Source organism: Fusarium coffeatum (assembly GCF_003316985.1).
Source record: "Fusarium coffeatum strain FIESC_28 chromosome Unknown BRIP53273_contig_132, whole genome shotgun sequence".
Lineage (NCBI taxonomy): Eukaryota > Fungi > Ascomycota > Sordariomycetes > Hypocreales > Nectriaceae > Fusarium > Fusarium coffeatum.
Genome location: NW_022157925.1, coordinates 18550 through 35302, shown reverse-complemented (window position 1 = coordinate 35302; position 16753 = coordinate 18550). Strand labels below are relative to the sequence as shown.

At 49.0% G+C, this 16753-nt stretch overlaps 6 protein-coding genes across 6 annotated transcripts; 3 read left to right on the top strand and 3 right to left on the bottom strand.

Annotated features, from left to right (window-relative positions):
* Positions 1-2094: 2094 nt before the first annotated feature.
* On the top strand, positions 2095-3620 carry FIESC28_06077 (uncharacterized protein; the record flags this gene model as incomplete). Its single annotated transcript, XM_031160222.1, has 6 exons — positions 2095-2646; positions 2698-2917; positions 2971-3085; positions 3136-3250; positions 3303-3431; positions 3480-3620. 6 exons carry the CDS (start codon positions 2095-2097, stop codon positions 3618-3620), a joined length of 1272 nt encoding a protein of 423 aa, XP_031015641.1.
* Positions 3621-3948: 328 nt separating this feature from the next.
* Positions 3949-4592, bottom strand: FIESC28_06076 (uncharacterized protein; the record flags this gene model as incomplete). Its single annotated transcript, XM_031160221.1, has 2 exons — positions 3949-4236; positions 4293-4592. The coding sequence occupies 2 exons, from the start codon at positions 4590-4592 to the stop codon at positions 3949-3951; spliced, it is 588 nt and encodes a 195-aa protein (XP_031015640.1).
* A 2197-nt stretch (positions 4593-6789) lies between these two features.
* FIESC28_06075 (uncharacterized protein) lies at positions 6790-7927 on the top strand (the record flags this gene model as incomplete). The annotated part of the gene is made up of 3 exons (XM_031160220.1): positions 6790-6824; positions 6879-7679; positions 7738-7927. The coding sequence occupies 3 exons, from the start codon at positions 6790-6792 to the stop codon at positions 7925-7927; spliced, it is 1026 nt and encodes a 341-aa protein (XP_031015639.1).
* Positions 7928-8575: 648 nt separating this feature from the next.
* On the bottom strand, positions 8576-10180 carry FIESC28_06074 (uncharacterized protein; the record flags this gene model as incomplete). Its single annotated transcript, XM_031160219.1, has 1 exon — positions 8576-10180. One exon carries the CDS (start codon positions 10178-10180, stop codon positions 8576-8578), a length of 1605 nt encoding a protein of 534 aa, XP_031015638.1.
* A 475-nt stretch (positions 10181-10655) lies between these two features.
* On the bottom strand, positions 10656-13488 carry FIESC28_06073 (uncharacterized protein; the record flags this gene model as incomplete). Its single annotated transcript, XM_031160218.1, has 3 exons — positions 10656-13186; positions 13235-13262; positions 13312-13488. The coding sequence occupies 3 exons, from the start codon at positions 13486-13488 to the stop codon at positions 10656-10658; spliced, it is 2736 nt and encodes a 911-aa protein (XP_031015637.1).
* A 404-nt stretch (positions 13489-13892) lies between these two features.
* FIESC28_06072 (uncharacterized protein) lies at positions 13893-15623 on the top strand (the record flags this gene model as incomplete). Its single annotated transcript, XM_031160217.1, has 5 exons — positions 13893-13928; positions 13989-14324; positions 14503-14548; positions 14603-14620; positions 14920-15623. 5 exons carry the CDS (start codon positions 13893-13895, stop codon positions 15621-15623), a joined length of 1140 nt encoding a protein of 379 aa, XP_031015636.1.
* Between the last annotated feature and the right edge of the window lie 1130 nt (positions 15624-16753).

The following is a 16753-nucleotide window of genomic DNA, read 5'->3' as shown; positions in this document are numbered from 1 at the left end:
AGATGTTGGCAGAGATGAAGCGCATTGGCTCTGGCTGGTGCTGGATCGCTTGGGTTAACCCCCAATGGTTCCACCAAGTGAAAACCAGCACGATCTCATCGCAGCTCTCAAGAACAAAATACTATATACGAATCCATGTGGATGATTTACGACCGGTCATAGTCAATACCGTGACTTCCTCCTGATTTGCGAATACCTCCCGTCGATGCCATTCCACACAATGACCAGAGAGCGGTACATGATGGTGATGCAAGATCCAACCTCTGTGCATAAAACAAGCATCTCTGCAGAGTACGCATAGAGTCCTGCCGCAACTCCCCTTCTGGTCAGAGTTTCGCGGCCATAATTTAGTGGCCTGTCCAAAGCCAACTTGAAGGTGGCTATTCGTAGGAACAGTACCAGCATCTCAGGGTCCGATCCGCGTATCTGCCCGCGACAGCCTCCACGATGCGTAAACGGGATGGTTCCCATACTAATCTGTTGCATAGAAGAAATGGCATCAACGGGGACCACGAAGCAGTTCCCCATGCCTCCATAGCAGACGATAGATCCGTGGTAGAAAGATGTCTAATAAAACAACACAGCCCGACGGGCGGATTGCAGTACCTCTGCACTGGAAGAACGCAAAGGTCGAAGACGCTTTATTCCTCCACTACCAGATACGACGGGATCAAACTTGTGAGTAACTGTAAACCGCACACGCAGCAGCGCGATTTTTGCTGCGGTTGGAGAATACCATGGGGATGTCTCGCTGCAGGAATTAGGTCTTCCATATTTCCGTTCCTTGACCAAGATACATGGCTGTTTGGATGTTAGAGGAGCACGCGGTGTGGTGGATGTCGACTGTCGTGCTTATGGCGGATCGGATCGTCGGTAATGGGCTGGTTGCATGCTGTCCGCTCTTCAGAAATTAACGAGCGTCATTTCGTTCAAAAGAAAGCCCGTCATCGCTCGACATTATATCAGGGGTATTTCCTAGAGCTGGCGCTGTAGTATATAATTGAGGCGTCGAGAAAGCACGTCGAAGCCATTTTCTGACGGGTTGTGGCTCGATGTAGGACGTCGTTGAATCCTTGTTGTGCGAATCCAACCTTTGGAGATGGGGAATTGCAAGCGTGCAAGTCACGTGCTACAGTATGTAATCTGGTAATCCTATTTTCACCAATGAGAGACTGGATATCTCCGTTAAAGAATAAAGTTTTGTAAAGTGAGAGTTTTATTGATATCAGTGCGTGGATAGTAGAATATACGGGAGACTGCAAGAAACTATTGAGGTCTTCTGTGTGATCACCAATGTTGTTCAGACAGAGTATCTTAGTATTTGACTTCGTCGCCACAGCCAGTTTCTCTGCAGACCAGAGATATTGTAAGAAGCTGTGACTTGAAGACTTGAAGACTTATGGGATGATCCTAACCACTACATATTAAATTATCAGATCCCCATGGTTTTGTCACCTGGCTATGAAGCCGTCTTTTCACTGCCATGCAGATGTCGACCAAAACATGCCTCGGTTCATCGCAAGCCTCACCCCACTTACGGAACGCCAAGGTTAACTTAATGCCAATTAACATCAGACGGGGAGTTTAAAAAGTAGCAGGCCTCGGACAAGACTAACTGGCCGGACGGTCCGTTCAAGATGCAGAAACGACTCGAGCCAACAAATTTTATTCTTTTTGTATTCGAATAACTAGACTGAAAAGAGGAATACATGCCGAGCCGAGACCTTTTCTAGGAAACAGAGTAATCATGAAACTTGTAGCACGATGGACTTGAACAAAATGTATCACACAAAACTGCTCTTATCTAACGTCGTATACGGTCTAGAGAAATGTCGGACATCGGAGGGAGTGGATCCCGTAGGTAGGCCCGTCCTTTTTAACCAACATCCAATGTAGGTATCCAGTAACCCCCGTTCCGTCTTTTCGGGGGGCGATTTGCGATTTGCTGGCTGAATGTTGGAAATCTATTAATACAGTCTAATCTCTTGAGTCTAATTTTTTGACGCTTCTCTTTCACTTTCGTCTCTTCGATCATTACAGTGCCCTACCACATCTAACGTTGTCTCAGACCCTGCATCGCCTGCATTTTTCATCATGGAGTGGCTTGGACGTGCAGCAATCGACTTCACTCATGCGCCTACACCGCGCAAGGTGAAGGAAAAGGATGGCAATGAGACTGATCTCTTGTCCATCACCGAGAAAGCGACGCCGCCATGCAATTTGAACCCCTTGCTCTTCAACGGTCACCTGCAGACAATCTGGACTGCTACCAAGCCTGCTGGACCTAAAATCTACTACAAGCGCAAGATTTTTGATGCCGACCACAAGATTTACCGTGGAACGTTTGCGGTGGATTTCGCTACTGAGCCCTTTGAGGCCCCTGAAGATCCTACCTTGTCGCGACGAACAGCGTATTTCACCGAGCAAGAGTTTGAGAACATTGGATCCGACGACAACAAACCCATGCTCGTCATCTTGCATGGCCTTTCTGGTGGCTCTCATGAGATTTATCTGCGACACACTATTGCCCCCTTGATTGGTGAGGGCGGCTGGGAGGCTTGTGTTGTCAATTCGAGAGGTTGTGCCAGATCCAAAATCACCAGTGGTGTTTTGTACAACGCGCGAGCGACGTGGGATATCCGTCAGGTAAGATCGACAGTACTTCAAAACCAAGGATTCTGCTAAAATAAGCCCCAGACAGTGAAATGGCTTCAAGAGAAGTTCCCTAACCGACCTTTGTTTGGTCTGGGATTCTCACTCGGCGCAAACATGCTCACGAACTACTGCGGTGAAGAGGGTCCCAACTGTGTTCTTAAGGGAGCCGTCGTTTGCTCCAACCCATTCAACCTTGATGTTTCCAGCAAGATCCTCCAAAACAGCTACATTGGCAAGGAGGTCTACCTCCGGGTCATGGGAAGTGAGTCGCTTGCCAATACCATTTCGCGTTGGAATGCTTGCTAATGCGTTCAGGTGCTCTGAAGGAACTCGCCGCCACACACAGGGAAGAGCTGGAGAAGTACAGCAAGATTGACGTTGACGCTGTTATGAAGATCACTTATCTCTATGAGTTTGATCGCCTGATCCAGTAAGCTAGCCACCACGCCCCTCTTTGGAACGAAACACTGACTTTTGCAGGTGCCCTTCTTGGGGATATCCCACCGAGACTGCATACTACCGAGATGCCTCTTCTGTTGACTCAATCCTGTCTATCGAGATTCCATTCTTGGCCGTTCACTCAACCGATGATCCTGTAAGTTTCATTCCTCAAAACTGTTCCTGTAGACTGTTCTAATCATACAAAGATTGCTGTCAAGGAAGCTATTCCTTATGAGGAGTTCAAGCAGAACCCCAATACCGTCCTTCTCACATCCAGTCTCGGAGGACATTTGTGCTGGTTTGAATCTGGCGGTTCCCGTTGGTTCACAAAGCCCGTAAGTCTTGGCAATCCTTATATGAGAAATTAAAGTTAACATTCTTAGGTTACCAATTTCTTGAACCACTTGGCCTTCAAGACCGATCTTGACAGCCTGAAGCCTCAAGCAAACCCCAACAGCAGCGACTTCACCGAGGGACACGGATACAGCCCCATGAGACGCAAGCTGGTGATTGTCGAAGACTAAAAGCGAGCTGAATATGCTGTCCCCAGCTGGTGATCACGATAGACTGTATATTACTTAGATCCACACACTTAGACATATGCGCCCCTAGAGAAAAATAGACCTGTCACGTAATGATAATAGCCCTGGAGGTATTCGATCGCTTCTGCCGATTAACCGCATCTGCTCCTACGGGAGCAACCATGATTCAATAACTATGTTGTGCTTTTGTACCGTCGATTCTCCAGTGATAACCAGAGAGGGCCTAGCCTCAGCCCATCGACCAAACTCCATGCGCCAAACAATGCAGCAACTCCGAAAAATTTCCCACTATTTCCCGTTAGGTTTGGGTTTAGGCAAACGACACTCGCTTCTTGCCCTTGCCCTTGGCCGCCTTGGTGCCCGCTGTAGAGAACTCCTTGACGTTGGCATCCTCGTCACCGGTACTCTTGCGCTTCCTTGACTTTCGGAGAGAGTTCTTGGTGTCTTCGAGCTTAGACTTCTTCTCTTGTTCCTTCTTCTCGGCCTCGACCTTGCGCGCTTCGCGAATCTCCTCCATCTGACGCTGCTTGATCATCTTGGACTCGATTTGACCGTCCTTCTCGGCTTGGACAAGAGCCATAATAGTGCTCATACTCTCCTGGAAGACATGCGATGTTAGAATTGCCCATATACCGTCAGGAATGGTAGCCTTACCTGGTCATCAGCGAAAACCTTGCCCTTCTTCTTGCCTTTAGGCTTTACAACGCCAACAGGGGTGATAGTGTTGAGAGTCGGGATTCCAAGTTGCTCGTCCGTGTACTTCTTCTTCTTAGAGTTCTTGAACTTCTGAAGAAGCGCCTCGCGACCCTTGTCCTTGACCTGCTTGGACGGCGGGGTGCCCTTTGGCTTCTTGGACTTGGTAACGCCCTCTGTGGCAGATCGCTTGGAAGACTTTGCGCCGCCTGCAGGGCCAGCATGCTTGTTCTTGACGGTTTTTGTTCGTGTGACACCCATTGCGACGGTTGTGGAGGGATGCGCGTAAGATGTCTCGTAGGTCCCTGAACTTTTCAGTGCAAGTGTTGAAGCTCTGCCCAATTTTTTTCTGAGAGATAAGAGTTGCGATAACTTTAAAGTGGAGCCTCGCGGCGGTGGCTGGTTGAGAGACACGACACAACAGCAGCCAGTAGTAGGAGAGCAAGCTTCAGAGTGGTCGCGTGGGGATGAATACCTATGCCTTGAAGGAACCAGTATTGACCTAGACTGCTAACCTATGTATAAAAAAGGTGAAGAGGACTTATTTCATTCTTCTTCGTCTAATAGAAAAATAATCCTTTCGTTACTTGCAGTCTCTTACACCGAGAATTCACACCTATAGATGGATATGGAAGCCACTGTCTTGAGGCTTGTGGCGCAGTCTTTTTTCTTCTTCTTTCTTTCCCGCAAGCACGTTCCTGCTTCGCAATTACAAAAGGTAATTTGATCAATTGAACCGACTTCAAGAGGATCAATGTAAGAGTGGTTGGCTGCTCATGTCATGGATAGTACAAAAGATAGAGAACAGGTAATAATGTCTTGCATTGTGCATGCTGTAGCTGGTTGGAGAAACTTATGATGATAGTAGTCATGATCATCCGTTTCTTCATGAGGCAGGGGTTTCACACTGGGGCTGACAGGTCTCACATCTCGGAGCCGAGCTTTAAGACCAAGTTTGCAATGAATAAATGTGAGGTGGTATTTAATGTACTGTATGGGGCTGAGCGGCATTAATAGTTGCTATCGAATTGAAGATGAAGGGCGGAATAGTTTCCTACCAACTTGTAGGCAGGTCTGCTTAAGTTACCATGATCATATTGAAGATGCACGGTTTGTTTTGGTAAACGTCAGTGACGACGATATGAATCATGGGGATTGATTACTTGCATGATGTATACATAGTAGGTACATCCATGTTATTTTCAGCTGTATCATCCCAATTCCAGGCCATTTAATTGCCTAGCTTAGTACTTTCATCATTTTCTCAAAGTAAGTGGTCTGCCTTGGGGAGTTTTTGTTTCTCTCGTGTTATGAATTACTATTTTTCTTTGCCGATCTCATGAGAACGGGATAATTAGGTAGGTACGATACAGCACAGATACGTTAGCACCCAGGTGGGCAACAGAAGAAATGTCCTCTAAGGCTTAGACTACAAGAATAAAGTAGCCAAAATGCCTCTCTAAATCACCATAAGATGACTAAACTATTTCATCTCTTATGTTTATGACGGTCAATTATTCTGACACCCTGCGGGCACCAAATCCTTCTAGAAGCTTACACTCAGACCAAAGAATTTGCCGACAGCTTCTGAACAAGGGGGCACTCTGCCCTGGTGCGTGCTAATTGTGTCACTGTCATTTTCCTCACCTTTTAGCCTCTGACGCAGGGTCGGTCGCAACAGCCTCTCTCATGGGTCCCTGGACTGACCTGGGGGTTGGGGCTGGATTAGCGCGGGCAGTCTGAATGTCTCGTCAGTGGAGTGGAGGTTAGGTACTAGGAATGGAGGGTTTTCCAGTGAGCTGGGTGCTAGCCTTCAGGGCTTTCCACCTGCAGAGGTCCGGGCAGGTCTGGTGCGAAATAGCTGGAGGTCAGGTACCCCTGGTGTAGAATGTGGCACAGACTAGCAGCGAAGCTACTCACGAGCTACCTGACTTTGCCTTCCACTTTACAGTGCCTTGTCTTGGATCGCGACTCGTCCCGTCTGGATTTTCTGGTAGGTGGGCTGCTAGGTAGAATTTCTTCCAACACTAGGTCCATCTCCTCTCTCGCAACTCAAATTCCCCAACGTCCAAACAACTTCATCATCTACCCTCTCCCAAACTCTCAGATATTGCTCTTCGATCTAACATCAACTCGACGTCTCCAACAATATTCGATACCCCTCATCTCGTCACCATTCATCGTTGCACCATAGTTCCATAAACCAAACTTTTGCCGTCAACATACTGATCATCCCCTCATTCGACCTCGAAACCGTGTAACATCTACAGCTAACATCACCAACTTCGACCGCTTTTTTCCAACAAACCGATACCGAAACTGCCAAATCTGTTCCAAACACTCTCCACGTCGTACATACTCCTCTCGATTCTTACCTTTAAGCCTCTTCTAAGGCATCTTGGATCAGCCTTCCCCGCCCTACTTTAATTTGCAGACAGACCTGCAACGTTCAGTCTTAATGGATACTAGCAACCTCTGGGCCCGCCGCACAAAGTAAGTCACCTGCACTTTTACCTTAAGAATCAAGGTTTAATCATGACTCCTCAGCCCCGGCAAGCTTTCCCTTGCTACACCAAGTCAAGGGTCCAGTGGTGACACCTTCAGTCGCAATGCTTCTTTCTCTAAGCGTCAAGGCGGCGAAACCCCATCATCGATGAAACCGAACCCTTTCAACACTACACCTGGAGGTCTTGTATCTCCTACTAGTGGCGCTTCCAGTGCATTTGGTCTAGGCTCTGGAGCATTTGCCTCGTTTGGATCGGCTAAGACCCCTAAGACGTCGGGCAATCCTTTCGATTCGGCCATGGCTTCAGCGGTTCCCAAGTCTGGTATTAAGGACTCCTCCAAGGCCGCCGGAAAGGCTTCTGGTATGGCCGCGATTTCTGAGAACAACCAGTCCGGGGCACCTACGGCACCTCTTTCACATCCGCTAGTACACCCGTGGACCTTCTGGTATCGACCTCCGATCTCCAAGGCACACGGCTACATCGAGTACGAGAAGACGCTGCACGAAATTGGTACCGTACGAACAGTGGAGGAGTTTTGGGAGATGTATGCCTACCTGAAGCGTCCTTCCGTACTTCCCGTCGTCTCAGACTTTCATCTGTTCAAGAAGGGCATCCGCCCAATATGGGAGGACGATATCAACAAGAAGGGCGGCAAATGGGTCGTTCGGATGAAGAAGGGCGTATCTGACCGGTATTGGGAAGACCTTCTTCTCAACCTGATTGGCGACCAGTTTGGTGAGGCGGGTGATGAAGTTTGCGGTGCTGTGTTGAGTGTGCGTAATGGTGAGGACATTCTTAGTATCTGGACCCGAAACGATGGTGGCAGAGTTATTAAGATTCGGTAAGTTGTTCCGCATGGACTAACACGTTGTTGCAAAGATGGCTAATTAACAAAGCAGTGAAACCATGAAGCATGTCCTCAACTTCCCACCCAATACTCGCGTTGAATTTAAGAGCCACGATTCCAGCATCCAGCAACGGACAGCGATCGAAGAGCAACGCCGCGAAAAGGCTGGTCAACACCATCATCACGACAAGCGCCACGCTGGCGGGGCTTCAAAGCAGGCAGCCGAGCAGTCTCAATCATAGAGAAGACAGATGCTGGCCTTGTGGATGTTTAACCCCAGTGCGATCTATGTATTGTATTATAAGACAGTGCTTCACCTTCGAGATGTCGTGTCTGTCGATCTTGGTTGAATCGGTTGTTTATTGTCTCCTCTGTTCCCTTTTCTCACATAACCATCATTGAGTTGGCGGGGTTGAAGAGATCTTCCCGGGAGTGCTGTGATAACGCATTCATGAGAACCGAGGCGGATATCTAAGGGATAAAGAGGTCAATGGGGATAGTATTGTCCACGCATAATGTATTACTAGCTGCGTCCTAGCGGGGGTTGGCTTGCCTGATAGCGGATTTCAGCGAGACCTACAATTCAGAGCAAGCTTTGGGGGGTTGAGGTTTCTCGCCCCAGAACGAGACATTTCATCATGTAACAATTGCAATGTGCTATGATGCGTAAAGCGATGCCAAACGTGATAGTGCTGTACAAGGAGTCGTCAGTCAAAACTCTGGCATAGGATCAAGATACGGTTTACGAAACTTTTCCTATCCCACCCAAATAGCAAGCCAGCCTTTCGGTCTGCTATTTGATCGGGATCCAAGAGGTCTGATTGCCGGAGAGGGTATAATACTCTATTATTCAGTCTTTTCACCTGAGTATACTTTAATGGCATCTAAGGTCATGAGGCCTTGGCCTTGCCTTTCCCAGGCTCCCTCCTTCGCTCCCAGATTTGGAGGTACGCTTCGCCAAGATACAGAAGCTCACTCTGCACCTTGTCAACATAAAGATCTTGGCACACAACCCATTCACCCGTGGCCTTGTTTTTTAGTTGTACCTTCCATGTCTTGCGCTCCTCGCCGCTGTCAACCACATCTTCACGTGTACGCACAGCTTCGTGGATCACGTTTGCAACGAGATCATACCAAATGGGCTCGCCTGGGGGCCACTCCTTGGGATTCGGCTCCACGTAGGGAGACATATCAAGGTTGCGTGCATCGAACGTAACGATTGTGGGGTTACGTTCAGAGACGAACTTGTTCTGTGAGAAGCGCTTCACATGGAATGCAAGATAGGGGGGGAGGGGATGCATAAGTCTGTAGCGCTTGCGCTGAGCATGGTGTTCCTGGGCTTTCTGGCCGTCGTATTTTGTAAGAATGGTCGTTAGTGGGACTTGGGGAATAATGTTCTTCTCGAGCTCGTCCTGGAAAAGCGGCGTTGAAGGAAGGTCAAGCGTCAGAAGAAGGAAGCGCACGATGTCGACCTTGACGTCTGCATCCTCGAAGCGTAGTCGATCGGTCGCGTCGGCGCGAGCTGTGATGGCTTGCGACTCGATCTTCATCTTGCCCTGGAATGTGCGCTGGACCATGGAGCTGCCTGGCTTAGTCTTGCTTCCGCCGAGACCGAGATGGAGGTTGTTAAGAAACCAGGATAAGAAGTCGACAGGGTCCGATTGTGTGGTGAGGTTGAAACGTTTGTTAGAGCGGAGGGAAATCTCTTGGAGGAGTTCGTGAGGCGAGACATGGGCTTTGAATGCCCTTGGGTTCCAGATCTTGCGCACGAGAATACTGGCCCGCTTGACGAGCTCCGTCTTATTCGAAAAGTCCTCAAGAAGAAGGTAGTTGCGTAACGGAGCCACATGCGCCAAGGCCTGCACAACAACATTGAAATAGTCGTTCTCCTTGATATTATTCATTCCAACAAATCCAGGGATGTATTCCTTCCCATCAAGAGTTTGACTCGTGCGTCGCGTGCGATCCATCTCGATGACCTCTTTCTTGGTGTATCGCGGATCCGACACATATTTAATGTCGTCGAGCGCGCGGTTCTTGACCTCGTATCCTTCGGGAAGAACATAGACGCGCTGGGTTTCAAGATTGATATAGACGTGGTGGTCCTCGTCGAGAGAGTGGAAGTAGGCGTGCGACTTGGGGCCGCGACCTTGAAAGTACTTGCCACACACTAGACATGCGTAAACGTTGATATTGGAAAGGGATACGGAGCAAAGCTTCTCAAAGTCGAAGTCGAGCACGTTGCGATCAATGGTGTCGAGGTAGAGGTCATCGTAGCCTTCTGTAGGGGCTGACTGTCTTAATGGAGCTACCGCGACTGGCTCTTGGTCGTCGAAGTCATCATCGTCATCATCTTCTTGCGCGTTTCCGTTGGTATTCGTCTCATTGATGAGTTCTTCTGAACCCGGTTCAGGTGTATCGAAATCCAATCGAGATCTCTTGGAAGCTGGCGAGGCGACGTCTTCGAGTGCCTCTGAGGCCTGTCGCTTGGACATATTCAAGCTGTATCGATGAGGTCGTTTGCCGTATCTTTGTGTTGCGCAGCTTGGCCGAGACTCGACGTCGTGGATGAAAGATCGAAGTCGCAGGTATGAAGTTATGGGTGGAGTGGAGCCTCCCATTGGAGCTCAGGTACAGGCCCACATTTGCTTCAAGGCAGCCTAGCAGCCTCTATTTAAAGTTGCAACAACAACTTCTTGAAGGATATAACAATTTTCGAGCTAATGACAATGATCGAATGAATTCACTGATTTCGGATTATATTTGCTTATATTGATACCGGAGGGCAAAGGAGTCTTGTATTACCGTCACCTCCACTAACACAAGCACGGCTTTTATCAATATTGATCCTGAAAAGAAAAAGTCAAATATTTTATCTATAACCTTGATACTCCAAGAAATAATGCGAGTGTGATTATATGTGGTCAAACAAATAGAAAAAAGCCATCGACAACCTGTAGTATTGCCCTTTCAACCAGCCATGACAACATCTTCACTGCCGTCCTGTAGCAGAGCTTTCTCATCTTCCAGCATGGGCGCGAGGTCGTCCATCTCCTGCAGGGTATATTCCACCAGATAACTCTCGTCAACCAACTCCTCTGTTCGCTTGTAATGTCTCTCAGTGTACACTCGAAGAGCGTGAAGCACATCCTTCAAGCTCTTTTGTCCCTTGGCTCCCTTGACTGACAAGTTCGAGAACTTGGAAGCAGGATAGCTTCTAATTAAAGTCCACAGAATCCTCTGGGCCACAGGAGCGGTACGCGCGTTTGTGTTCCAGTCACGTAATCTTAGAAGAAGTAAGAAAATCTGCTCGTCAGACAAACTAGCAAGCACCTCATCCACAGCTCTCAACCCACTGAGACTACCCTTGTCAGGATTGTTTGTTGTGGTGACTGAAGTGAATAAGCTGAGTAGTCTTCCAGGGTGGTTGAGCTGCAACGCGAGTGTAATAGCCTCACGGAATGAACCGGCATGGATATGGTTCTCAAGCTCCTGCTCCTGCTCAATCACCTTGAGTGCAGCCTGGGACGCTGCAGCTTGAGTTTCGGATGATGTATCTTTCCAGAAAGTGACAGTCGAGTCACCACTGCCAGACACAATGGTGTTGTTCTCGGGGTGAACAGCCACAACCCAAACGCGATCCTCGTGGTTATCAAGAGTGCACTCAGTTTCTCCCGAGTTGGCGTCCCAAACCTTTACGAGACCATCACCACCGGCACTAGTGAACAGAACTCGTTGCTTCTTGGACTGTTCTTGGCTGGTAGGCATGTTCAACCACGCAACCTTCAGGATACTGTTGGAGTGTCCCTCAAAGGTCCTTATACAAGTGTAGTTAGCAAGGTTCCAGAGCTTGATAGTCTTATCACCACTGCCGGTAAGCACAACGCCCTTTCCAGTAACAGGTCCGTCTTCACCCTGAATTGCCGGTACCTGAGCAGGAGAGAACTGCACCGACCAAACACCACGCTTGTGTCCGCGTAAAATGCCCTGAACTTCACCCTCCTCTGCAGACCAAATCTTGACTGTCTTGTCTTGGGACGCAGACGCAAAGAGCTGGTTCGAGTGGTGGATGTTGATGGCATTGATGTCCTTGTCGTGCGCCTTTCGGGTAAAGATAGCACGAGAGCTACTTTTGGTGCCTTGTTGTTGAGCTGTGCGAGGGATCTCCCATTTCTTGACCGTTTGATCCTGGGAACCTGTAACAAGGAACGCTGGGGGGTTGTTGAGGGGATCGGTTCTAGCAGGCGAGGATTCCGAGGGAACGCTCTTGGGAAGCGCAACAGCACCCAACGATTCAGCGTGACCAGAGAAGGTAGCCCAGCAAGTGTAAGAGTTGTTTGCAGGATCGATGCGCCAAAGCCTGGCAGTATTATCTTTCGCTCCTGTTGCTATCCAATGGCCTGACCAGTCAATATCTAGTGAAATAACGATCTCATCGTGGCCCTTCAAGAGAGCAACGTCTTGACCGAAGTAAGGACTAGACTCGGAATCCAAATTGCCTCCGTCGTCCTGGTTCTGTGCCTCTGCAACAGACACGATCCTCACATCCTCAGAGTTTGTGGCCAAGGCGACCATTGAACGGTCAGGGAGTAGGTAACCCAGATCAATAATGTCGTCGTGTGTACCGGATATCCTTCGGAAGGGCTCGGGTGCGGACAAGGAGGAAGCGTCTGCTTTTTGAGGTGGCTTGTAGAGCGCGAGAGTGTGATCGACCTGAACAAGGAGGATAAAAGGCAGTCCCGGGCGATAAATGCCAGACACAATACCCTCCTCTTCGCTTTTCGCAGGTTGTTCGGGAGTAACTTCCCTCCCAGTATCGGTATCCCAAATTCGGAGGGAACCATTGGCACCAGCGGAGTAGGTCAAGCTTCCATCATCAATGAAGCCAGCTGTTTCCACCAACTCTAAGCAAGGCACGACCTTGCGAATCTTCCAGGACTTGGCATCCCACCAAGTAATGGTCTTATCTCTGCCAGCGGTGACCAAGGCATGTTGTTCGGGTGAGTAGTCAAGTCCCTGGACATCCGAAACGTGCGAGTCCAGATTGGCCACGCAGTTGCGCTTGTGCAAGTCCCATACACGAACCTTGCCATCTTGTTGACCGCACGCAAGACGGAAGTTGATAGTGGTGGAGTTCTCCTCTTCCTCATCAGACTCCTCCTGGCGCTTGGATTTCTTGCCCTTTCGCGATTGGCTCTCATTTGAACGAGAGGCAGCCTCGAAGAATCGAAGAGATGATACCAAGACTGAAGATCCACGGAAAGTATGGGTGACATAGCCGCCGACAATGTCCCAGACTTTGACAGCTCCGTCGGTTCCTCCAGTGGCCAGCAATGTGCTAGTTCGATCAACTGCAAGCACACCAACTGGGGTTGAGTGAGCCTTGACTGTTCTCGTGGGAGTAGCCTCAATGGTTCCGTCATCCTGAGATCGTTTCAGAGAATAGACTCTCATGGACAAGGAGCGGGAGCAGATGATGAGATGGGATCCAGAGGGCGTTACTATATATGTTAGTTTGGTTGCATTTTCCACAATTTCGAGAGACTAACAGGTTAATGTAGAAATGAGCTCTCCGTCCTATGAGATGTCAGTTCTGACCTATAATGCGGTGTTTGGTAATTCTTACACCCTCAACTTGAGCCAAGTGCTTGCCGTTGGTAGGATCAGTGAGAACTGCATCCTCACCGAGGGCTGTCGCTAGGATGCGGGCGTCATTACTGATAGAAACTGATCCTCCAGTGAATATAGGGCGGATGACGTGGTCTACGTCAAACGTCGTCTTTAACGGCTGCTTATTTGCCATTGTGTAGTGATGTTGTTGGTTTGGCAAATATTCGATGCAAAGAAACTCTCATGGGTCCTCGACTTGAGCTTTCCTAGATTTTTTTTTGGCTGCCGTGGCGGTCTGTAGATGATTGGTCAGATGGCGCATTAGCGCGGCGATGTCAGCCACATCTCCAGCCACACCTCCACCCATGCGCTTCCCATCATGACTTCGTACCTGGAGCTTCATTTAAGCTGTTATCCCTTAAATCAAGCACAACTCAAGTTTATCACCCGAACAAGAAAACGCATTAACAACAACAAAGTCATCACTAGAGTCATTACGACTTGAACAGTCGCCATTCGCGGATCTAATTTCCCCAGAATTGTAAAAACAGCGCCAAATGTACATCTACTATTCATGAGTCGTTGCTCGCCTTCATCATGGGAATGCAAGGTCCTTTGACTGCCCAAGCCCTTGTGAGCAATTCTTTCATCTGAAATGAATGATCTTAAGTGTAAATAAATTGACATTCATAGGGGCGGTCACCTTATGATGATGTCGTAGAATGGGATAGTGACCATGACGATTTACAGAATGGCGGCGATTCTAATCAACAGTTCGACCACCGCGGTCGTCCCATAAATCCTGAGACAAAAAGAATCAACAGAGACATCATCAGATCGCATAATGAGGTTATGTTGGTCATTGGTGTTGCTGAGCAGGAGAACCCGACCACAAGTCCTGAGGCCGAATCTGACAAACGACATGCCGTCTACGAAGACGATGTAGGCACAAACCTTGCCGTTTCAGCTCTTCGCTGCGTGGATGCCGCTGGTGCTTTCGGTTTGGATGGTTTTCGCCAGCGTATACTGGTATGTCATTGCACATGAGTTGGCTTCTTGTACTAATCCTGATAGATTTATAAGCGTTACTCACATATCCCATTCTGGGATTTGTATGCAAATTCTCGAAATATATTCTCCCTCACCAGACATATTCTACCTGGTGCACCAGTTAACCTCTTAAGCAACTACACTGATCGGCAGGTAGCTCTGCTGTGGCGAGATCGGCCAGACAGATTGTTTGGCCGTCGATTGTAAGTCAAGGTACCTAAGTGATCGTATACCACAATGGCTCACAAGTCCTTTAGTGTCCATGAAATATGGTCGTACGTGCGTGTCCATCTGGAACTCTTCATAGCTTTGCAAAGACTCGGCTTAGCTTCGAGTACCAATTGGCTCCCAAGTCTCTCATTCTTTGTCCCATTTACCCAAGACTCACCCATCCCGGCTCCTCCGCCACTTACTGGCCTTTCTTTTCAGTCAATGCTTCAATGGGTAGGGGGTCTTTGCATTTCTTCAACACCCTTCCTTGTTTGGGTAATCACCCAAAGATTGATTCGTGACTGGAGGCCGCAAATATGGGCAAGGATATTCAGACGCCTACCAAGCACTGGCTCATCTCCAGGGATGACCACCACTTGGATCCCACCCGACAGACCTCGCGAAAGGCCAGAGCATCGACGGAACCGTAGTTCCATTCATGATGTTTCGCCGATCAGACCTGTTGACGGGCAAATGCCCAGCGATACAGGCCCAGTGGAAGCTGTCCGACGACCCAGCACTTTCTCAGCCAGAGGGGACGACTACGCGAGTGACGAAGAGGACAATGAAGGGGTCAGCGCTACCCTGATCAGTTTTGACGTTGAAGCTACTGCCGAAACAAGTGAAGCACCTCCTGGGCTCTGGAGTGCGGAACTGAGACCGAGTGTCGACGCAAGAGGAGCGATCATTCCCACAACAACTTACTGTGATACCATGCTAACGCAGCTCCCTCCCCTCATCGCTTCGCATATATTTGCTGACGCAGCCCTGAGATTGGCAACTGCACCCTGGGAGGCGACAGCACTTCGCTTAATAGCAGGAACTTTTCGTCAACGCCTTGGCCTTTCAACCCATGACATCTGCGGGATCAACCTTTTGGGAGAGATGAATCTCACATTCGCTATCAACTTTCTCGGCAGCCAAGTGTTGCATCTGGCCGTGTGCGGCGAGGTTTGGGCTGCCTTTACAGCCGTTGCCACCGTCTTTCATACAAGCCCTGAAGAATGGCGTGAGGCTGAAGAAGAGGAGCAGGGGAACCGAGCAGATTGGCAGGATGAGAGAATCTGAATCAAGGGCTACGGATGGAAGCTTGTTAGCCGTTGGACATATCGCATGTTTGGCCTGCATGCGACCAATGATTCAACCCAAGGATTAGAGTGCTACAGATTAACCCGGACACCAGACAGCTAGCTTGTCAGTCTCTTAGGCCCATATACGCCACTTACAAGGGCAAGCTTTGTGCTCACAACCCTGGCTTCTATGTTATCCTGATGCGACTCGACTAATTCTGTCTGCCGGCGAAAGAGAGAACAGCCACTGCATTGTCATCCATGTCACAACCCTTATGAAGTTGCTAACCTTGTCATGGACCGACGCCCACTGTCAAGCGATCACATCATTGTCTTCCGCAGTTGAAGGAACCTGTCGTGACATTTTGGAGTCCCTTACATCCTCCTAGGCTATCGTCCGCCTGGTGTGGGACGTGAAAAAGGTGTGCCGTCACGCTTAGAGGGTCCGAGAGAAGAGAAGAGAGAGGAAAGAGAACGATTGTTCTTGTACAGGGACCGTGGCTTGTAGAGCTATAAGTTACTTTCAATCTTAGCATCAACCAGAGCCCAACTGCGCCAAGGACGCTGATTCCTGTAAACAGGAAAGCCTTGTTCATCCTAGCCTTCTCTCTGCTGATCTCAAGGTGCTTGTCTCGTTATTGGCCACGGAAGCCCTGTCCTAAAAACGGCCGCTAGGGTCTTCCGAATCTTATGTGCAGCTATTCCCAACGTAGGTAGCCATCGGTTAGCCCCCGGCTGCGCTTTGACCTAGTGTTAAGGTCTCGAAGTAATCGATTACGGAGCATTGCAACATCAACATCCTACTGCTCATGGCAATAATGTGCAGGACTGGTTGAGGCAGGGGCAGCCTATCACGCCGGAAGCAAGAGAAGAGATTTCAGTACACCTCACTCTAATTTGTGGCGTCAAGGGTCTTGAAGTAGTTGATTAAATCCGCCGGGCATGGTTGTTTCTCGAACTAGGTTATGAGTTGTCTAGGTTGTTTACTGGTCCTTTGGCATTGGGAATGCCGATAACAATTATTACCGAGTTCACTAGAGCCCTGGATGGAATGCCGTAAAGGTGTTATTATCCCAGAGCCTATTGTTCCGTCCCATCCTGCACTTTACCATACATGCTGGGTGCTGG